This window comes from Pygocentrus nattereri, chromosome 3 (genome assembly GCF_015220715.1).
Source record: "Pygocentrus nattereri isolate fPygNat1 chromosome 3, fPygNat1.pri, whole genome shotgun sequence".
In the NCBI taxonomy this organism is placed as follows: domain Eukaryota; kingdom Metazoa; phylum Chordata; class Actinopteri; order Characiformes; family Serrasalmidae; genus Pygocentrus; species Pygocentrus nattereri.
The window spans coordinates 7,769,474-7,793,858 of record NC_051213.1 but is presented as its reverse complement, the minus strand read 5'-3'; the positions used below and the strand labels follow the sequence as shown (position 1 = coordinate 7,793,858).

Genomic DNA, 24,385 nt, shown 5'->3' with positions numbered 1-24,385 from the left:
TACAGTAAGTGGAGCTGATAAGATGGACACTGAGCGTAGAAACAAGGAGGTGGTCATGATGTTATGCCTGATATATGGTATAAACATCCAATAAGAACGGCAGTCCTGGTTTAGCTTGGAAGCCTGACGTGGCTAAGGCTATGGAACCAACATGTTAATGATAAACTTCTGAAAACCCTGTGTGTTGGGAGCTGTTCAACTATCTAAGACATGGCTTTAAATAGCTCCAATTAGGCTGGTTAAACATTCACAGCCTGTAAGTGCTCTATGATAAAACATCCTTACCTGCTGTGACACTGGAAGAAAGAGTCCCGTAACATTTGTTTTTGTTAGAGCACTAAGGTTATACAGCAGCAAATAGAGTTTTGCGCTAAAACCCTTTTAAATTCACTACTAAAAACTATTCAAGGCCATTCTTTCGAGTGCCCACAGTTTCTAATTACAATTCTTTGTATTAATACTGTGACGGCGTTTACTGGATCACCGCATACCTTTACACTGCCAAGCTGCACTTGTAGCTTGTGATTTTCAGAGGTAAAAATGGAGCACAAAAGAATACTTTGTCCATTGTCCACAGTCACTCTTAGACCAACTAATAGTAAAGATAGTTTGATTCTAATATAGATAATTAGCTCCTATCTGCTTCCTTAGGTTCCTACCTACATAGCCCTGTGGCAGAACACAGGCGTGCTGGCACAGCCACCACATTCATTATTTAATATTTATCCAATTCAAACTTGGATTGCATGACATGGAGATAAACTGTGACATGCAAAGCTGTTGGATGGTGCACTGACTACATGAGAAATGACACAATGTTAGAAATAAAGGTGCTGTGCAGGTACATTTCTCGTTCATCAAAGTACAGACAATGTAAATGTTCCCTCAAAGGTACAACAGTGGTTTTAAGGTCCAACTGTGTAGATAAAATAACCCACTGTTTTAAAACAGACCAATAAAACAAAAGCCTGGAGGCAAGACGGGGAGCGTGGAGTCAAGACAACTTAGAAAATATAATTTCAATGGATTATGGTACGGGGCGGCACGGTGGGTAGTGCTGTCGCCTCACAGCGAGAAGGGCCTGGGTTCAATTCCCCTGCCGGGTGACCGGGGTCCTCTCTGTGTGGAGTTTGCATGTTCTCCCCGTGTCTGCGTGGGTTTCCTCCGGGTTCTCCGGTTTCCTCCCACAGTCCAAAGACATGCAGTCAGGACAATTGGAGATGTTAAAGTGCCCCTGGGTGTGAGTGACTGTCTGTGTCTGTCTGCCCTGCGATGGACTGGCGACCTGTCCAGGGTGTATCCTGCCTTTTGCTTTTCAATACTGGCCTACAAAGAGCAGCAAACTCTATATTTAATATTTTTTTTACACAACTCTGGGAATGGTCCTTACAGTTGACGTATCAGAACAGCCTGGCTAATGTTTAAGCTGTGCAACTGGTATGCTTTGTAATTGCCTTTATAGCAGAGTGGTTAAGTCATTCACTCTACTTGTAGGACAGCAAGTTGGAACCCAGCTCACAGCAGTGCACCACTGCTCTAATGTTAGACTCCAGTTCTAATGCTACATTCCCATAAATCTTGTCTCGTGCACGGATCCATTCTAACAACACAGCCCTTAACATGTTCTTCACGCTCATATTGTGATAATGGCAAAAATACAATTAATCATGCAGCCCTAATTCAACCCAAACTCTAGTAAACAAACGGAGCCAAAATCCTTCCAGCCCAGATTTTGCTATACAAATATAAACCATATAAAGCATTTTGAGAAACTCTTCTGCCTGAAATAAGTCTCTCTGACCAGCCAAACACATAAGAAGTTGGTAGAAAGGGCCGCACAGGCTTAATAAGCAGTCAGCTGCTTGGATAAGCCTGCACGTGCTCTCCCAATTCATCCTCCGATTTGGAACTCGCAGAGGCGCAGTTTGGTGAGGAGGCATGGCAGCGTGAGGCGTCGCTGCTACCCACAGTCTCCGGGCCAACCGAGCACACCTGTCACACAATCAGCCCTTCTTAGGCAGCCATGGGAAGAGCACAGCTGCTGCAGTCAGCCCAAGTATAAGCCATATTGGCTGGGATGAGTCAGGCACTATCAGCCCCCTGTCCAACACAGCTACCGTTTAGGATCTTTCACTGGAGTCTTTGCTACCCGCAGCCATCTCTGCCCAAGCTGCAGCTGCTTCTTCTGAAGAGGGCAGGTGGATGCTGCGTCACGCTTTGGCTCACTTAACACATGATTACCGGAAGTTGCATGGCTGGAAAAACACTGAAAAAACTCAAATATGACTAATGCCATCTATTTGTGAACAATGTTTGGATGATTTGGAAGAGAACACATTTCATGAATATTATAAAAAGAGTCCAAAGAGGGGAAGAGAATGAAAAAGAGGGGGGAAAAAAGTCAAACGGCCTGCTAACGTAATCCCAGCATGCAGCTGCACACTAAGTACTAATTGGGAGCACGCTCCGTTTCTGTCCATTTCTCGCCCGGATACTGATTAGATACTGCCGAAACAGAAACAACCATGGAAAAGGAAACACAGAAAGGACGAGGGAGTGAGAGAGTGAGTGAGTCAGACAGGCAGGGGAGAAAGAAATGACCGCTCTCAATGCACACGGCCACAGAAGGACCCCAAAATGACTCAGCACTGCTAATTTGTCTCTCCAAATGATGCAGTGGGAATGTGCAACAGCAACGTCCTGCACTGCCACTCACCATCAGCCAATGGTGACCTTCTATCTGCCCAGGAACAACAGCTCACAACACCAACTATAAAGGGCAAAAAAGCCAAGGTAAATCAGAGAGGAGACTTCATGCGCTATTACCACCACCACCACCACCACCACCACCACCACCACCACCGGAAACTGCAAATATCTTATAAACTAAACACACAATCTGATCAATATACACTTCTGTACAGAATCTGTTTACCCAGAGAAAAAATCAATTCTGTCTCAATATTATATAAATGAAGGTTCACCGATTTCTGAACCGTCTCCCCCTTAAGAGAAAAGAGGAGATTAACATTAGCATTTCACTCTGAGACGTTCTGCTGATGAAGGAGAAAAGCGTGAGTTCTCCTTTCACACCGACAGACTGCTGAGAGAGCTCTGTAACATAGAGCAGAGCTGTATTAGAAAACGATGAGATCTCACACTTTTCTTATGGAGATATTCAGCTGAGGCTGGGCTGAGACGAGTCAGGCACTAAAGAGTTAAGCCACATGTGTGACAGCATTTTAATCAAAGAGAGGAAATCTGAGGGTCACATGGCCTCAGTCTCACTCTGATTTCAAACTGGACTCATCAGGAGAAGCACCTGAGATCAAGAGGAGATCTCATTTAGAATATTTCTGTCCTCTGGGCACAATAAAATAATAATAATAATAAAAATAAAATGCTAGAAAAGTGCAGACGATTAACATTTATCCACTTAGTTAACCAAAAAAAAGTTATTTAAAGTTACATAAACTTCCATCTATAAACATCTGCTGTAAAAAAGCACGGAAATCCCTTATATTTACTCATTTGAATGCAGCTATACCAGAAAAAACAGATGCAGGAGGCCAAACCTCCACCAAACAGCACATAAACATACAATCTAACAAAACACTTCACAAATAAGACGAGCAGATTAAAGTTCAATGTGAGATTCTCCCTTTCATCACTCAGCTGGCCACAGTGAGCACTTTCATTTGTGTGAAGTTGATCAGAAAACACATTTCTGAAAAGCTGCACACGCCGACAAACCGGTTCCATCACATTAACAAGTTATGTTACGACAAATGATCAGATTCTGAAACATGAAGCCTCAAAAACGCTGGCTAACATTTTGCCAGCTTGCTGGAAAAGACAGTTTAGTTTAGAGATGCTAACTTCAGCGAGCTACTGATTAGAGCTCCTGAACACTGCAGGTACAGATGAACTACAGCACAATGTGGGCTTTTAATGTTTTTAAAATGTTAAATCTCTCATGACTTATGATTTTGGTTGAAAATGCAGTTTCTGTTGACTGCAGCAGCTCTCTGGGTGGAGGATCATTCTTAGCACTGCAGTAGCACTGACGCGCTGGTACGAGTGGATCAGACACAGCAGTGCTGCTGGAGTATTTAAACACCTCAGTCTCACTGCTGGACTGAGAATAGTCCACCAACCAAAATATCCAGCCAACAGTGTCCTGTGACCACTGATGAAGGACCAGAGGATGACCAACACAAACTGTGCAGCAGCAGATGAGCTGTCGTCTCTGACTTTACATCTACAAGGTGGACCGAAAAGGTAGGAGTGTCTAATAGAGTGGACAGTGAGTGGACACAGGGTTTAAAAAGTCCAGCAGCACTGCTGTGCCTGATCCACTCAGACCAGCACAACACACTACGTCAGTGTTACTGTAGTGAATGATCCACCACCCAAATAGTACCTGCTCTGTGAGGGTCCATGGGGGTCCTGACCACTGAAGAAAAGGGTAAAAGGGGGCTAACAGAGTATCAGAGAAACAGATGGACTACAGTCTGTAACTGTAGAACTACAGAGTGCAGCTATACAGTAAGTGGAGCTGATAAACTGGACAATGAGCATAGAAACGAGGAGGTTGGTGTGATTTATCTCTAAAATCTTCCTTCTTTCATCTGTTGTAAAAGGCAAAGCCTCAAGTGGCTGGCTGCTTTTATAAAATTGACAACATAAAATATAATTTATTATTAACAACAACAACAACAACAACAACAACAATAACTGCAATAAACTCGCATAAGCAATGCAGTTCATTTCCGGTATGCTGCTGTTGCCAAGCAACTGGAAGACAAGAGCTTTAGTCTCCCATCATCGTATATTAGATGTTTCAAAAACGTTTTATTTTTGTAATACAGTGAAAATATCATAATACAGCAGTGTTACGTGCAGAAACCTTCACCCTTAGTGAGCACAGCTCACCACCGCCAAAGCTCCACTACTGCAACGCTCATTTCTGCTAGCTCAGCCACAGCGTGTTAGCATCGAGCTAACGGCGCCACATCCGTTCCCTCATGCGGGGTTATTACCACTCCATAAGATCAATAAAGATCATTTTCAACTCCTTATTCATCTATTACACATTCTTTACTTTTTTACATGGCAGTTTTACAGTGAATTATTCAGTTAATTCTTCCATTCGAAGCCTCATGTCGACAGGCCTGTTTAGAGCCTGCTGACCCGTTTTATTTCAGTTCAGATTTTAAAGGGGAACTCCACCAATTTTTAAAAACCTCTGGATAATTAAACGGCTAAAATGCATACACAGTCATTCGGAGTGGTTTGATGGAAAATACTCCACTCTAAAGAAACGTACCAAGTCAGAACTGTTCACAATGGTGGTGACAGGAACCAGACGTCCACCTCTAAAAGCTCCCTCATAAGTTATTATATGAAATGGTTATTAATACACTGCCTGATGTCTGAGACACTGGTGTAGGATTACTTTCTGACAAGGTTTTGTCCTCAAGACAGTTTATTTAAAAAAAGAAAAGAAAAACACAACATGATAGAGGGGTACACACAGGAGGTGTACAGAGTTGTGTTGCCAGCTATTTAGACATTAATGTCTGTGTGTTGAGTTCTTTTCAGAGGACAGTAAATCTGCACTGCTACACAAGATGTATACTGACTACTTTGTTATATCCAAGTTTCCAAAGAAACTTATTTTCTCAGATTTACCGGTATTTTACCATCAACATTACATGTAAAAACCCAGAGACACATGTAGACACACACACACACACAAAAGTGAGTACACCCCACACATTTCTGCAAATATTTTATTATATCTTTTCATGGGACGACACTATAGAAATGAAACCTGGCTAGAACTTGAAGTAGTCAGTGTGCCGCTCGTATAGCAGTGCAGATTTACTGTCCTCTGATAAGAACAACACACAACCATTAATGTCTAAATAGCTGGCAACACAAGTGTGTACACCTCACAGTGAACGTGTCCACATTGTGTCCAATTGTGTCATCGTCCCTCCCTGGTGTCATGTGACTCCTTAGAGTTTCAAGGTTCTAGGTGTGAATGGGGAGCAGGGCTGTTAAATTTGGTGTTTTGGGTGCAGTTCACTCATACTGACCACTGGATAGCCAACATGGCAAAGAACTCTCTGAGGATGTGAGAAACAGAGTTGTTGCTCTCCACAAAGACGCCTAGGCTATAAGAGGATTGTGAACACCCGAACACGTTCTGGGGCAGAGCATGATCCCCTCTCTTCGGAAACTGCACCGCATGGCAGTTTTCCAACTTGATGACGACCCCAAACACACCTCCAAGATGACAACTGCCTTGCTGAAGGTAAAGGTGATGGACTGGCCAAGTATGTCTCCAGATCTAAACCCAAATGAGCACCTGTGGGGCATCCTCAAGAGGAAGGAGGAGAAGCGCAAGGTGTCTAACATCCACCAGCTCTGTGACGTCATGGAGGAGTGGAAGAGGATTCCAGTAGCAGCCTGTGCAGCTCTGGTGAATTCCATGCCCAAGAGGGTTCAGGCAGTGCTAGATAATAATAGTGGTCACAAAAAATATTCACACTTTGAGCACAATCTGAACATGTTCACTGTGAGGTGGACCCACTTGTGTTGCCAGATATTTAGACATTAATGTCTAAAGACAAATTCACATTTCCAATTATTACAAAATAGGAATTGCACCATCTGATGGAACAACTGGACTATTCACTCACCTCAGCAGCGCAGCCAGGGGTCACACAAGTCGGAGTACTTCATCCAGCCACTGAGTGGAAAAACACTTTAAGGCAAGTCATGTATTCATTCAAATGATCATACATGCAAATAACAGGAAACAAGGAGGAGTGGAGATTATACATTTAACTAACTCGCCCATGAACAAGCCTCAATAAAAGGCACAAATCAACGACATAAAACTCCTCAAGCTACTTTATTAAGTTTTCTATGTAATGCTATAATAAGGATTTGAGGGTACTACAGTAATAATGACATAAGACAAAGAACAACTAACCAAAAAAATACAAATATACATAAATCAAGGAGTTGATGATGATTCATTCTACTTGGTTTAAAATCAGCTCCAACCCTTTGGGTTCTTACACAACAGAACATCTGACGTAGCACAGGAGGAAACATTCACAGAAGAGAATCCATAATCGGTGGACGAAGCATCCATACAGTAACAAAAGTAGTCATCGAGATAAAGCACCATTTCATACAAAATTTGTGAAGTTGCAACATGATGAAGGCTATAACCTTCTTTCCAAATGAACTAAAATGCCTCGTATTTCATTCGGAAGCATGTGGTCGGAATGCTGATCTTAATTCCCAGACCAACGAAGCGGTTTATGCTACATTCTAAACAATTACAACAAAACCCCCATCAGCTTTCCCAGATCAGGACACTTAATACAAAAAAGGACACACAATCTGAAGAAGATTAAAAAGTATACACATCGATTTCAATGACAGATCACTGCTGTAATACATCAAATGAACCTAATTAAAAACGTCTACTAGTGGAAAACGTTAAAAATGGCTAAGAGGATCTGGTCATGGAAACGACCGCATAACACAACCAGCGTCACCTGCTGACAACAGCCTGGAATAACATGAGATCTGTCAGTTAGATAAAGAGCGGTTCGATTTGAGAAACTGACCAAGTCAGACCCGTTCAGTGATGGTCTGAAGAGTTTGATGTGTCTAAAAACCCCCCCAAAAATAGTCACTACATGAAATTGTAAAGATGCTGTCAGATGCTTGAGACTCTTTGCATGATAAATAAAATGTCTGAAGAAATCTGAGTCGGTAAGTTTCTCTAGAACAAAGCATTTTACATCAGATCTCCCTGAATGACTTACCTCTCAAAGACAAACTTATGCAGAAATTTAGAAAATTTGGTGGAATTCCCCTTTAAATGAAAAATCCTCAGAACATACATTAACAGTCAGCATAAATGAGCAACAAGATCAGACCAGGTCTGAATGCCGGGCCACATGCAGCCACGTGACCGGTGCACTACACAGTGAAGTACTGTGAACTGAAGTGCTATAGTGTATTATACAGTAAAGGTGAATGAAAATGCAAAAAGTTCTAGTTTTGAGGTTTCCCTACTCACACACACCCATTAAACCTGCCAATTAACAGAAAAGTGTGAACAGGTGTGGCTGAGCAGGTAAAACTCACCAACCTGTGCTGGAGCAGTGCAGCCTCCAAACATTCTGGACACAGTGCTGAATCAGGTGTAAATTATACTGAATAATAAAACCACCCCGACAAATCCAATCAACACAGCCACACTCCATACGCCAAAACCACAGCGTTTGACCTGTGACTTAAAGACGTCTGCAGCGCAGACAGCACTGTCTGTTGTTGGAGGAAGCTGTTGTGCGAAGGCCCCGGCCATAACGCATATCAAAAGCAATGCTTGACCAAAAAACTGCCGATATGTACATGCAGTCGTACCGATCACTTGCAGACCAGGGCCAAAATTAGGCCCAATCCCATTCCACCCCTCGCCCCCAACACTGAGCCCTTAGCCCTCTGTTTTGCATATTCACGTCTAGGGGTAGGGTGTCCCAATGTTTGTTGAGATAGAGGGGGAGGGTGAAGTGTTAGAGCTACATGACCCTCCAAACAGAGGATTTTCAGAGTTACAATCCAGAGAGTTTGAGGGAAAAAAAGGAAAAACCGGAAAGATGGCTGAACAAGAGACCAAAGAAACCCAAAAATGTGAGAATTCTCTGTTAAAAAAAATGAAAACCACTATATTACCTTAGTGTAATATTGTTTCAATGTATTTTGGCCATTTTTCAATGTATTTTGGCCACTGCTGCACCATTTAAGGTGGAACAGGAAAAGTCAAACAAGAAGCTGGTGAACTGCTGACTTCAGCTTCACATCACTGAAGAATTACAGCCTGGCAATTATAAATAATCGCCCCTCTTTGAAGGCGCATGATGTCCTAAATGTAACTAAAGCCCAGCAGTGAGGAGCTGAACTTTACCCTCCTCTGCGGTCACTGCAGACGGGCAGGGTCGACTACAGAGCAGCGATAGCAGCTGTTAATGAAGTGATGTGCTTTTTACTTGAGGGCCCCATTTCATAGAGGAAGATTTCAACCACTGTAACTCAGTTCCAAGGGGTTAGGGTGACGCCTGAAAACAAGAGATAGGGGTAGAAATAAGAAATGGGATTGGGCCTTAAAATACATCCAGAACTCCTTCAACACTATAAACACTTCACTCTTCCCACCTCATGATCTACAGAAGTGGTTTCCCACTCTGGACCTGGAGAACCCCCACCCTGCCTTGCACGTTTTAGTGTCTACCCCACTCTGGCACAGTGCCCGCAACTCCAGAAAGTCTTGTTAGTTACCGGGAACCTACAGCTAAAGTAAAATAATACTTTTTCCTTTTCTATACCAACTGGAATGTATTTTAAGGGGAACTCCATCTATTTTTCAGCTTTTCTGCCTAATTAAACTGTAATGGCGTGAACAAAGTCATTAAGAGTGGTTTGAAGTGAAACGCTGTGTTCTAGAGAAACATACAGAGTCAGAACCGTTCACAGTGGTGATGACAGGAACCAGGCGTCTGAAGAGCTTAAAGCCTCTAAGAAGCAGTTATAAATACTTTGCATGACAATGTCTGAGGGTTTGTTTTATGACAGTTTTGAGACAGGAGATTTTATCCAATAACATAATTGTAAAATTGTCCCCAAATATTTTATCATCATCATCATCAACATTGCATATAAAAACTCAGGAGAGCCGTTTAGATTCACTGGCGGTTTTTGGAGAGCAAATATTAAACCAATCTGAATGACTCTTAACCACTGTATTATTCAGTAGAATAGCTGCATATCAACTCCTTTTTCTTTCATTTATTATTGTTTTAAACAAGTAGAAAAGCTGGAGTCGGCAAAATAAGCCGCTGCTGAATTTGAGCAGAAAAAGCAGCCAAAACTGAGAAATATCGAACAAAACTGGCCAAACTGGTGGGAGTTTGCTTCTGCTGTAAGAGGCAGTCGGCTCTGCAAAGAAGGAACCTTGGCAATCATTTCGCAAGTGGAACCACCTTTTAATCTTGTGGTTTTTCTTGAGTGTAACAAACGATGGAACACATGATAATTTCAGAATTATATAGCTATCAGCAGACAAACAAACAAACAAACAAAAGCATTGTTATCTAAATATACGCATTTAACTGACTGTACTGCTTTAGTAACCCTCCACAAGTAAATGTCGCATTTCTCTGTAATGCTAGATGTAACATTTATTGTGAAGCGTTACATGCATTACATTATATTTACATGCCATCTAATCCCAGTTTCCACATTGAAAAGATATTGCTCATCGATATCAGCTCACACCAAATCTCGCCCCATTGCACTCTTATATTTAACCTCTTATTTTCAAGGGCGTATTTTTGTTTGTCCATCTGAATTTACGTGACCAATTAATCAGTAACTGCATGAAATAAATGTACATTTTTATTTTTTGTAAAAGCCCCTCAAATGAACAGAACGTGTGTTTTATGATCTACACGTCACTACATGCTTCCAATTTACTGCTGAAAGCTAAAAATCTCTGACGCTCTTTGTGTTGTTCTCTAAAAGTGATGTTTCCAGAGCAGATCACTGAAGAGACGCCGTCTGTTTATAGTTTAGAGCCCAGATTTGGGGAAAAACGGGTCGACTTTCAGTAGAAAAACAAAGTTCAGCTTCTTTTATTATAAGGGTTTAAAATGACGTCACCGTCTATTAGACTGGAGAGAAGAGCTACAGCCTCACACGACGCCCAGCTTCTGAATGGAGCTTATGGAATATGAACGTTATGAAGAACATGACAGTTGCTGAAAAGGTTAAATGACAATTTTTTTTTATTCTAATGCCCTACATGTACCAATTTTTTTAATATTTCACGCCAAAAGTTTAGCGCAAAACTGTGAAACGTCGTCTCATCAGGCAGTGTAGGCTATCCATTTAATGCGAGGGAGCTTTAGAGGCATTAAACTCTACAGACGTCTGGTTCCCATCATCACCACTGTGATCGGTTTCTCTAGAACAGAGCATTTTACACCAAACCACTCTGAATAACTTTGTTTACATCTCAGCGATTGAACTATGCAGAAGGTCTGAAAATCGATGGAATTTCCCTTTAAGGTATTTGGAGAGAAAATACAATCATTAGAGACTTTTCAAATTCAATCAATTCAATTCAAACTTTTTAAAAAGGACCTGCAGAAACCTCGTAATTAACAGACTGGTTAAAGATGTGGAAGAGCATGAACGGGGGGCACACCAGCACTAGGGCTGAGAAATACTGATTCACAGTCTTACAGTGCCCTCTACTGGCCAAGCATTGTGTGCACCCTGGCTCTTTTAGCTGAGATGGGCAGCAGCTCTCCATTGGCTTTCATCTGCTCGATCTTCCTGGACAGCTCCTCGTCCGTCTCGATGGCCAGAGCACAGCGCTGAGCATAGTTCACTAGTGTCTCCTCTCGCGGACGGAACGGACCCACCAGCGGGACGGCCTCTTTAGCGGCCAGGTGGAGCTCAGCTATGGGGGCCGTGTTGGCGATGGTGTTCCGGTCAATGCCGTGATGGCGGAAAGCGCCACTCATGCTCTTCTTTTTGTTGAAGGCCGAGAGGACCTGCTTGTAGCGGTGGATGACGTACTGAACTCCCGTTGCTGCACAGGAAAGAAAAAACATGGATTGATTTAGACCAACTACTACTACTACTGCTGCTGCTGCTGCTGCTGCTGCTATCATTCCCACCTGAAAGCAGCCGATGTGGACTTCAGTTCATCGGGCCATCATTTTACTTTATTCAATTAGCTTCACTAATTTGTTGATTTCTCCACCTGTTCCTTCTTATACAGTTTATCTTGTTCCCAAACTTAAAAAACTGAAGTATTGCCATATTTTAAGTTCTTGAAAATCGCCAAGTAGTTATAATCTGTTCATATCACCCACCTCTTGCTGTTATTTGGTAATACACAGGGGAATATATTAAAACTATATTATAACTATATTAAAACCTCACATTTCACTGGTTATGTTATGATCACATGTAAAAATAAGAGGCATGTATAAATAAATGAATGGGCATAAAAAAAATAAATAAATAAATTACGATTAAGCCGGTTACCTTCTTAAAAATGATGGGTAAAGAAAATGGTTCAATATAGAACCATGAACACTCAAAGAACTCTTTGCATGATTAAAGGGTTCTTTGCATCATGAAAGGGTTCTTCGGATTGATGGTTGGGTGGATGTAAAGCACCCAGTATGGTTCTCCTATTGTTACAAGCTTGACACCGTAAAAATAGAAAATGAAAGTGCTTCTAAAAGGTTCTATATAGAACCATCTATAGCACGTTTTCCATCAGAAGAACCCTTAAAACATACGAGTGTTCATGATTCTATATAGAACATTTTCTTTATTAAAGAACCCCTGAAGCACCGGCTGTTTTAAGAGTGTACTTTGTTCTAGTCTAAAGAACCAATTCATGATGCAAAAAAGCCTTTAAATCATGCAAAAGGTTTTGTGAGTATGATGGAGAATGTGCAGTAGATGGTTCTATATAGTACCCAAAAGGGTTCTTCTATTGTTATGGTGTCAAGCTTAACAACAGAAGGGCCCTTTTGGGTCTTATACAGAATCCTTTTCAAGAAGGTTCTATATAGAACCATCTACAGCACACCGTCCATCAAACTGAAGAACCCTTTCATGATGCAAAGATGCCTTTAATTATGCAATGGGTTCTTTGACTGTTCTCGGTTCTATATAGAACCTTTTTTTTTTTTTTGAGTGTACAAGTGCAACTATATGAAAACTAGAAGATTAAAATCACATTAGATGAAGGTAAAACAACAAAATATTTACAGCAATATCAAATTTTTTTAATGAACATGTTTCACTACAATTTGTTATTAACTAAGCAGCCCTTCAAGAGTTTTTCACAAACGCACTTCCAACACGCAGTTGGAACGAACGCATCACATGCCTCAATCATCTGCAGGTTCAACTCATCCATTCTCCACATTTATTTTTATTTATGACTCATCAACACTGTACATTTACTTGCAAAATCAATGCTCTCAAAATATTCTCAAGGCTTTTAGAATGACGGTGTTACCAGGGCCCAAGCATCAATGTTGATGTGCATATCTGATTTAAGATAAAAGCCCAGCTGCAGGTCAAGTTCTGAAGACAGAACAAAGAGAAACCAGACAGTGTGACGGAGGGTCAGACCAGAGTCAGTGTCCTGGGACAGGGAGCCCTGTCGTTCAATGACAGCAAACCACTAGATGATGCATACTAGCCCTCAATGAATGGGCTAAAAATAATAATTACACATAGACTCACCGGCCACTTGCTAGTAAAAGGTTGGACCCCCTTTTGCCTTCAGAACTGCTTTAATTCTTCGTGACAGGCTTTCAACAAGGTGTTGGAAACGTTCCTCAGAGATTCTGGTTGGTTATTTGAGTTCCTGTTGCCTTTCTATCATCTGGAACCAGTCTGCCCATTCTCCTCTGACCTCTCACATCAACAAGGTATTTTCATCCACACAACTGACCGCTCACTGGATATTTCCTCTTTTTCGGACCGTTCTCTGTAAACTCTAGAGATGGTTGTGTGTGAAAATCCCAGCAGATCAGCAGTTTCTGAAATACTCAGACCGGCCCGTCTGGCACCAACAACCACGCCACGTTCAAAGTCCCTTAAATCCCCTTTCTTCCCCGTTCTGATGCTCGGTCTGCACTTCAGCAAGTTGTCTAGACCACCTCTACACGCCTAAATGCACTGAGTTGCAGCCATGTGATTGGCTGATTAGCTATTTGTGTTAACAAGCAATTGAACCAATATTAGGTGTACCTAATAAAGTAGCCGGTGAGTGTATATATGGCATTTAAACCGAGAAAAGTAGAAAGAGATATTAAATTAAGTTTTAAAATAACCTAAATAGCATCCATTTAACTCTAGCAAATGGGTTTTGGGCTGCATGGCATTACCGTTACTGAGTGCTGATTGGTTGGTGATCAAACTGCTTAGCTCAGACAATAAACTGATCAGCTCACAAGAGATGAAAAGGATTTTAAAAAAATATACAGTGGTGTAGAGTATGGACGTTCAGGGTTCATGGATGGTCCCCTACATTTATCCATGTTTATAAATAACTATGGTCCTGGTTACAACTCATTAACATGTGATCTGATCACGTTACATACGGCCATTTACACCTGGCATTTCCCCAAATGTCTCGAATGTGGCCACTTACAATCAGATTTCAAGACTGCTGGACGGACGTCATGTTCATTCACTAAACTCAAATACACCAAATTCTCTCGCTGCGTTTGTCATCAGAGGTCTTGTTCATGTAACTAAGGACTGTTATAAAAATGTTTAGGTAACATTACGAACAAATGGGAGAGGAGACGAAGAAGGAAACTACGAAGCTTTTGTCTGCGACATTCACACCGGTACTCGGTAGAGATGGGACTCAAGCGATCCTATAGCGATTTCGGGTCTTTTATCGGCATCGATTCACTCATCAGATATCGGATGGACCGAGCCCCTTGATCCGTCTACTGATCCATAACCCAACCCGCAGCTTGCACTGGACCATGAGCCCACCCTGACGTAACACAGACACGTCACCAATCCAGATTCCATTCCACATCTTACCATGAACCCACAGCATCCTCAGTCTGTAACTGAGAGAGCAAATAGCATCAGCTGTTGGTTTGGAGATGTTTTAGTCTAGAAACCCCAAAAAGCGCTGCCGTGTATAAAGGTCGAGGGGTGGAAGTGTGGCTGTGTCGTACAATACAACCAGTTTAATCAAGCACCTGTAGAGGTTTCACGGAAAAGAGATTAAGATTAAGTGACCCTTATTAGTCCCACAACGGGGAAATTTCACCTCCGCATTTAACCCATCCGTGAAGTGAAAGTTTGAAGATAAAACATTAATTTTCCAATCCAGAGCATTGTTATCACAGAGGCTAGCAAAAATAATAGGACAATAATCCACCTCACCATTGTGACTCATGAGTAATTTACTTTAACATAGACATACAATGTTGCTGGTGGTGTTTAAGGCCCCTGATAACATTAATGCTCTGATAAGGAAGAATGAAACCTGCTTAACTTTCTCACTCCCTAGCAGAATAAGTGCTAGTTGCTTCAGTCCACCCTTTTAATATAACAGGAAGTTGAACTTTCATCCCATAACGCTGCGCATGAAGATCTGTTCCGCTCATTTTCTGCGTTGTCACATTTGTGACAAAACTTGTCACAGGCATATTCCTCAGGGTTTAGACCCTCTGCCTTAGGCATACAGTTTGCACAATGCTAACTGGTGAGGTATAAGCTTCCATCACTTGTTATCTACTTCAGCAACAGAAACCGAGAGGGAGTGCGTTATCGCAAAATAACCCACTCCCTCTCGTGTTCTTTTGCTTTTATACAACAGTTAAAGTAAGAAATAAATAAACTGGGCTGTGAACGTGGCATTTCATATGTTTTAATGTTCGCAGTTCTTTCCGCCAAATTAAAGTTCTTAACATTACTACTTAACAAGCAGCTTGTTGCTACGTCAGAGCCACGAGCTCCGGCCACTCGCCGCACAGCCTGCTGTAAGCCTCGCCATTTGAAGTTTGGACTGAGCCATAAAACTGCCGCAACATCAGGTTCAGCTCAGTTTTGTCCTTTTTTGCCAGATCAGTATTAATGTTGTTTTGCTCCAGCCAGTCAGTGAAAGCTTACAGCCCGTTTAGTTTGGCCGATGGCGTTGGGTTCATTTCTGGCTGATTCCAGGTTGTTTAGCTGTTCTGTCACAGCTGTGACTGAAAAGCTGCCGAGTGGTAATGAGTTTGGGAATTTAGTGTCGTCTCATCTTCAGAGTCTGACCAAATCAGCTGTCGATCAAATGTGGTCTTAAAAGTGTCCGTTTTCTGTTTGTGGCAAAGTAAGAAGTAGAAACGTTCAAATGGCTTTGAGCGTCTCCTACAGCTGTCAAACTCGTTGCTTAGCAACAGCGTCTCAGCATAGTGAGTGTTCGTGAAAAAGCTAGAACGCTTCTCAACCAGATAAAATACCTTATAGCTCCAGCGTAAATTTAAAGAAGTAAACTTCAGACACTTTTCTTTACAGATCAATGACATTTGGAGTTAAGGGCGAATTGGCTACATTAGACTTTTCACCAAACTATGAAAAATGAAGAGCCATCTTAGAGTTGAACAGGGAGTTTTGTATATAAGAGGGCTGTTTCCCACTGCTGGGTTTAGGCTGTACCTCTCTTCCTGCCGTAGTCTTTGCCTTTTTTCCCTCTCTTCTTCTCTTTGTGGCGTCTCCTCTTCTCAGAGGCTGCTGACGACGCAGAAGAGAACGACCCATCTGATCCGCTCTCGTTGCCGAGGCTGGAGCTGGAGGACGCCGTCCTCTGCCTCTTATGGGCTTTGGGCTCAGAGTATATGGACTTGCCTGCTTTGGGAGCCAAGCACAATAGCCATTCAGCACAAGAGATGAGACCGAGCATTTCAGTACTTTATAATATATTAATATCAACATAACTTGCATACTAATAAAGACTGCACTGATGCATCACGATAACGTTCTCCTCACCACTATTGCACTTGGTTTGCTCAATAGCAGCTTAGACCTACTTTTCTGTAAAGCTGCTTTGTAAAAAGCATTAAATCATATATAATTATTTAATTAAACAGAACAAAACATCAGTTTGAAGGTGGCATTAAATTTAGTTTTCCACTGCTTTGTAACTGGTACACATTCATGTATCCAGACTATTGTTTAAAGTAATTTTTGAAATGTACTAAAGTGCGTAATCGGGACTAAATCAGAGTCAAATCTGAAATGTTGTGAACTAACTCACAGTAAGCTCAGACCTTTACACCTCCAGAGGAAGCTAATTCTGACGATCTGACCCACCTTCAGTAGCAGAGGTGGAGCGCGAGCTGGTCAGGTTCTCGATCTGCTGACGGAGGAACTTGCGGTCCTGCTGCAGGTCTTCCACCTGCCGCTCTAGAGACTCTATCTTCTCCTGTTTGCTCTCCAGCAGACACTGCAGCTTGGTGATGGTCAGCATCACACTTGGGGGCAAGCCCTCCATTGGAGTCACAGCTAAAGGAACATCAACACAAACACAGAGATGTGTTATCCCCAGATAATACCTACACTTGATCATGCACACCTACAAGGCACCTACTCATAGAACAGAGTTACTTGTGTGCGGATGGATGGATGGATGGATGAGTTCAATTACTTTAGTCCAAAATATTGGCCATCTACCAAACAGGGATAATCAGACCCCACCCTCCCTCACCACAACACAACAGGCCAGCTGGAATGCAATAACAATGACAAACATTCCACTAATTAATGTAACTAATGAGGATAATATTACTGTGGATTAAATTCTACATTTTCCAGCTTTAAATTTCACCCCTCCATGAAAACTGCCCATCTTAAACATTACAAATTGATATTCCCCGAATACGAATTGACAAAACATTATGACCACCTGACTAACACGCTTTTAGTCCTCTGCGTGCAACCAAAGCAGCTACAACCCACTGAGCTATTGGCTCTACTAGGCCTCTGAAGGTACCCTGTGGTATCTGGCACCAAGATGTTAGCAGGAGATCTTCCAAGTCCTGTAAGGTGGGAGGTGAAGCCAAAGGGGGATCAGACCTGTTGTTCCAGCACATCTCAAAGATGCTCGACTGGATTGGGATTTGTGGAATTCGGAGGCCAGGGAAACGCGCTGAACTCTTCATCAAGTTCCTCAAACCATTCTCTGACATAAAGCTTCAGAATGATTCTTAGAGCAGGAGTGCTGATTTAGAATCAGATTCATGTGTTCGTTATGATGATCTTATCAATAGGAACAGATCCTAGATCAGCATTCCTAATCCGAGATACTGAATGTGGACTAATCAAGTCAAATCAAATTTAATTTATTTGTAGCGTTTTTTACAACAGATGTTGTCACAAAGCAGCTTCACAGAATTCCAGTAAAGACGAACTTTTAACATGAATGTAAAAACCCCCAGGCGAGCAAGCCGGGGCGCCAGTGGCAAGGAGAACCTCCCTCACAGCTGAGGAAGAAACCTTGGGAGGAACGAAGGCTCACTAGGGGGGGGACCCATCCTCCTCTGGTCAGACTACCTACAAGTGATTATACTACTAACATTAATAGCAGTAGTATTAGTAGTAGTAATAGCTAGGAGGCTATGAAAACATCAGTGTAGGGTGGGCAGCTAGTCCAAGGCAGGTGGCGGTAGCTGGGGTGTGGGCAGCTGGTCTGAAGCGGGTAGCAGGAGAGCTCGACAGTTCTAATAGGTCACATTACCCTGTTGAAAGAGCAAGAGCCTTTAAAGCAAAATGAAAGCATACAATCAGGTGTGACCAAACTTTTACATGGAATATTTACGCCTTTTAAACCAACTCTAACTCGATTTATTGATTCTAGTGATTCCTTCATGAACGGACCCTCCTGATGACGCTGCTGCATAAACTCAAAACTATCTAATTAACCAACTACACCCATTTTCCCTGTTTTGTATTCTAATCTTTTATACTAGCGCTGTTTTCTATCTGGTGTCGACCAGAAGAGGATGGGTTCCCCTTTTGTGTCCTGTCCACCCCACCCCCCCCCTCCCCCCCCTCCCCCCCTCTGTAAAGCTGCTTTGTGACAACTTCTGATGTAAAAAGTGCCACATAAATAAACTTTGACTTGACTATGATTTTGCAAAAGGTTGAGAGCACAGTGGCAATCTACAATAGCCTCAATGTGTTGGTCCTGTTAAGCAGCTTCCAGCTGTACATTCCGGTTGGCAAATGTTAAACTTTAGCTCAGTTAATGAGACTGATGTTAAAGTAAACCCTGGCTAGCCCAGCACTACTTGCAAATCTTCCCCCCCACCAGAACTCTGAACGCTAATTACTGCCATTGTTAATTTTTCACCATCCTCAGGTCATTTTAAAAACAGCTCCATCACCCAGTTTTAAAACAAAGCAGGCCTTGATACTAGCTTGCTTATTAACTACAGGCCCATTGTTAAACTCCCTATCCTGAGCAAAGTACTACAACGTGTTGACAGCAGTGTGTGAAAATAAGTGAGACGCAGTCAGTTCTTGGGTCATTTTTACTTCGTATACGTTCTCGCTTCATAACATTTTTTATCGGTATGGCACAAGTTTGAGGTTAAAAATTGGACAGTATTGAGGCCCCATCACTGGCAATTTAGGGCTTGTTTACATTGTAAGACACGTCTGATATGAGGAAAACATCAAGAGTCATAAAACATGAAAGCTAATGAAAAATAAAAGAATAAGAACTAACAGAAACCATCAACCCCCCTGCGAGTTCCGTGAAGCTCTACATCCACTAAACTCTGTCCTTTAACACGCATTTATATTATTTTGCTTTTACATTACTGTGACTTTTCGCTGTTTGACTTTAAGAAACATGAGAACTGAACACAAAAATATGACAACTGAAACAAATGGACTTCATCAGAACTTTTAGCTTCAAAAGTTCATTTAAAATAAATAAATAAATAAAAATTTATACCAGTCAGGCCAAAATAATCTTCCCTCTATGCTGAATAAGTTTAGAAAACCGGATAACTCCGCCCCGATTCCACATTCTTGTGCATAATAAAAAAACAGCCAAGCCCAAAATATAATTGTTTGTATTTGGGTCCCTATAGAGCACTACAGGGAAACTGACAGACCAACCACGTGTTGTAAACATCACACTTGACGCTACTCAGCCAATCAGATCTGTGCATTACGATGAGCACTGAGACTTAAGTGAGTGATACACACACAGGGGAGGGATGAGGCGAGAAACAGCAGTCAGAGAAGAAAGTGAGCCAGAGGGAAGTTATTTCATATGACGCCTCTAGAAAGAGAAAACTGACAGTAAATGTTGTTGAAATCTGACTGAATTAGACTTTCAGTTGTTGACTGTATAAGAGGTTGATATTCCTACTAGGCTACTTTAGTAAACAGTATATGGCACTGAACCATGATGCAAGTTAGAGATTACGATGTTCCGGACCTTTGCTTGAAGAAATTTTCTCTAATTGGACCTAATTGAATTTTAATTAAAGAGCCCTGCTGTAGAAACTATCTGGCCTCACAAACAGAAACTAGGGTGGCAATTTATTTCAACTGTTTGAAGCCGTCAACTTTGAGTGGAAAATTACTGACTTTTCTTTCTATAAATGCTCTCTGCAAGTTTACCCACAAGACTTCAGCATTTAAAGAAATGTTAGGGGGGGAAAATCTCAATCAAGTTACTTTATCTATATTTAATGATTTTTTTTTGTTTAGAAAATTAAAACCTTACACTTTTGCCCTATTGGGATTGTTTTGGGTGTGTTTTTTTTTGCACAGGGGTGCATGTCTGAAACATTGTTTCTTAATTCTTCACCTTGTTTCCTTCTTTCATCTAGATTGCAAGCCTTTAGGAAGATTATGCTCGTATTATTACTATTATTATTATTAATAATAATAATCATCATCCACAAGGCAGTCATCAGGATGCGGTATTTTATAAAGTAACTTTCCAACTTCTGAGCACATCATGCAGGTCATACACAGCATGACTCAAAGCGCTCAACGTCACTCCACAACTTCAAGAACTTCACTCACAACTTGCCAAGAAGGTCTGTCTGAACTGAACTGCACAGTCATTCCTGACCCTTTATTAATTGCTGTGACCATCTCACGAGTATAAGTGCAGATTACAGTGACCAAAGGACATAAAATTGGATCACGTCACACTGATTTCAAATAATAATCTAGTCCAAAACCTTTAAAGCTGTTTGATTCTTGCCAATTACTTCATTTCTGACCACATGACAGGTAATTGACAATGTAAATAATGACCAAATGAACATCACTAGTCTAACATGAGTTTATAGAAACATATACTGCCATTCAGAAGTTCTGAACATCATATTAATAACTTATTTTTATGTAGCAATAGTAACAAAAATAAAAATATATTATTATTATTATTATTAGGAGTAGTATTATAGCATTTTTAATGCCGGTGGCAGCTAAAAGCACTTTATAGACAGGTGACAATACACAGCAGTGCTGCTGAAGTTTTTAAACACCTCAGTCTCACTGCTGGACTGAGAACAGTCCACCCACCAAAAATATCCAGCCAACAGTGTCCTGTGACCACTGATGAAGGACTAGAGGATGACTAACACAAACTTTGCAGCAGCAGATGAGCTGTCGCCTCTGACTTTACATCTACAAGGCGGACCGACAAGGGAGGAGTGTCTAATAGAGTGGACAGTGAGTGGACACAGTGTTTAAAAACTCCAGCAGCACTGCTGTGCCTGATCCACTCGTGCCAGCACAACACACACTAAGACACCACCACCACGTCAGTGTTACTGCAGTGCTGAGAATGACCCACCACCCAAACAGTACCTGCTCTGTGGTGGTCCTCTGGGGGTCCTGACCACTGAAGAACAGGGTAACAGAGTATCAGAGAAACAGATGGACTACAGTCTGTAACTGTAGAACTACAGAGTGCAGCTATACAGTAAGTGGAGCTGATAAGATGGACAATGAGCGTAGAAACAGGGAGGTGGTCATGATGTTACACCTGATCGGTGTGTGTAATATAGTGTGTTTATATGGGAATCAGGTAAAGAGCTGCTGCAGAACTTACTATCAACAACAGAGCTGGGGGACTAATAATAGACTGAACTGTTAGGGTGTTAAACATTTACAAGCTTCGGTGTTCAAACTATGAAACTGCATTAGCTGACATCAGCTGCCTTGTACTTACTCCTACTCCCACGTACAGCCAGCTATTTTGGCCACTTTAGGCTTGTTTTTCTAATATTTGTGCACAAGGAACAATAAAGACATTTTAATTAATAACTGCAATTAATTATATGGCAATTCGACTGTGACCGGCCCTTTCCAAACGTCTGAACGGCAGTGCAAAGAACTGCTCGCTTGGCAAAAGATCAGTGATGCAATAGGAAGCCCTTACTGGAGACGGCGCTGCTCGGCGTGTTGTCCTGCTCCGAGTCACTGCCCACTCCCGAGGTCATGGTCTGCCACTGGATGACCTCGGCGTCGTCTTCCTGCTTCATCCAGTTCTGCGAGCTTAGCCGGGCCTTCCTCCTCCGTGAGCTGGAGTCGATGTGGACTTCTGTGGAGAAAGGAGCCAGAGGCTGCTGCCACGGAGCGGACATCTCCCTTCCTGCCTGGAGCAGCTGCAGACAGGGGGAAACAAAGGGATTAAAGATTAAACACCACGGTGGTACGTTAGAGTGGTACGTAGAGTTCAGTTTCCCCCCACACTGCTACTCTCAGTGGTGTAAATCAGACTATCAGCCCCTCCCATTTTAACCAGTAACCTATATTACTACAAAAATACCTGGTTGTGTACTGGAATAAGTAATAAATACCAAAATATGAAAGATCTACTGTGAACATACCTTGTATCTGACTCATTTGTCCATTTTATCAGCTCCACTTTGTAGTTCTACAGTTACAGACTGTAGTCCATCTGTTTCTCTGATACTCTGTTACCCTGTTCTTCAGTGGTCAGGACCCCCATGGACCACAGAGCAGGTACTGTTTGGGTGCTGGATCATTCTCAGCACTGCAGTAACACTGACGTGGTGGTGGTGTGTTCGTGTGTGTTGTGCTGGTCTGAGTGGATCAGGCACAGCAGTGCTGCTGGAGTTTTTAAGCCCCTCAGTGTCACTGCTGGACTGAGAATAGTCCAGCAACCAGAAATATCCAGCCAACAGCGTCCTGTGGGCGGCGTCCTGTGACCACTGATGAAGGACTAGAGGATGACCAACGCAAACCGTGCAGCAGCAGATGAGCTGTCGTCTCTGACTTTACATCTACAAGGTGGACCGACAAGGTAGGAGCGTCTAATAGAGTGGACAGTGAGTGGACACGGTGTTTAAAAACTCCAGCAGCACTGCTGTGTCTGATCCACTCGTACCAGCGCAACACACACTAACATACCACCACCTGGAAACGAAGTAAACACTTGTACCTTTTTCGACATCGTGGCAACAAGTGTGTGATTTCCTCACGACTTCATTTTAACGCAGAAAACTGCAGCTTTTATGGAAAAAAGTTAAAAGAATAGGCGAAAACTACTCAGCCAGCTTCCTGTTGGGATTTTCTCGTTCCACCTTAAATGATGCAGCAGTAATAATACCCGAGACGCCAGAATACAAATGCTGCAGCATTTAAGGTGGGACGGGGGATTTTGAGCAGGAAAGCTAACAGATAGGAAGCCAACTTCAGCTTCAGCCCGGCGAACTGGCGCTCCTCTGGGTTGTTTGGGTTAGCATAGCAGCATTAGCCGCGTTAGCTAGCACCGAGAAACACCACGAAGACGGAACACAACTTTGTGTAAGTAAGCGAAACGGAAGGAGGAGACCAATAAAGCCAGTTTGTGAAAAGGACCAAGCCTGGCAGGAGATATAGCTTGTTCGCAGGGTCCTCTTCCAATTTTCCGCTCCACCTTAAACGGCGCAGCAGTTACTGCACAGGTCGCGTGCTCTCAGAATGGACCAGCGGCACCATTTAAGGTGGAACGGGTAAAGAAGCCGGCGAACGAGAAGAAACCAACTTCAGCCTCGTCGAGGAGGACAACAGCAAACTTTCCCGCGTTTGTACGGATTTCAGACACCCGGCTCTGTGGATCCGCGTCCTTTTTCAACCCCCCGGCGCTCCGATAAGCTTTAAAAGCAGCAGAACGGGCTCGTCCCTGCTCCTCATCTCGTATGCACAGCCCTCCATTTTTAAAGCTGTACGCTGCAGCTGGAGGACAAAGCTCTGCGTTAATTATTCCTCCACCATGGAGGAAAATGGCACCGAGCTCCAGAGCAGCAGCACAGCTTTAACACCTTTAAACAGTCAAACAGAAGCACAGCTCTTTACCTTCGCCGTTTTCAGCTGACAGGGGTGAAGCTCATGCAGACCTTACACATCAGCTTTCAGCCGATATTGGAAAACAACGCCAAACAGAATTTACACTCCACGACCACATTAGAGTTGGATTAAACCCGGACTCGTACACCGACAAGCCCCGCCCCGCTGCGCCCTGATTGGCTGCTGGTCCATAATTTATCAGCAGTCCACCAATCGAATTCGCCCTATTGTGAACGTCATAATGAAAAATAAATAAACACTGGTATACCACAAGCCCCACCCCACTGTGCTGTGATTGGCTGCTAGTCCATAATTTATCAGGAGTCCACCAATCAAAATCGCCCTAGTGTGGATGTCACACTGAAAAATAAATAAACATTGGTATACCACAAGCCCCACCCCACTGTGCTGTGAT

General features: G+C 42.5%; 1 protein-coding gene across 3 annotated transcripts; it reads right to left on the bottom strand.

The window, feature by feature from the left end:
- Positions 1-11,192: 11,192 nt before the first annotated feature.
- On the bottom strand, positions 11,193-24,124 carry LOC108431099 (coiled-coil domain-containing protein 106-like). Of its 3 annotated transcripts, none has more exons than XM_017704035.2 (5): positions 23,980-24,124; positions 22,058-22,283; positions 16,954-17,145; positions 16,300-16,491; positions 11,193-11,689 (listed from the first exon to the last, which is right to left on the bottom strand). In XM_017704035.2, the coding sequence occupies exons 2-5, from the start codon at positions 22,260-22,262 to the stop codon at positions 11,346-11,348; spliced, it is 933 nt and encodes a 310-aa protein (XP_017559524.1). In that variant the 5' UTR covers positions 22,263-22,283; positions 23,980-24,124; the 3' UTR covers positions 11,193-11,345. The 3 variants fall into 3 exon arrangements, with proteins under 3 accessions (XP_017559524.1, XP_017559542.1, XP_017559533.1); XM_017704053.2 differs by having other exon boundaries at positions 16,300-16,488; XM_017704044.2 differs by lacking the exon at positions 23,980-24,124 and adding an exon at positions 22,509-22,566.
- Between the last annotated feature and the right edge of the window lie 261 nt (positions 24,125-24,385).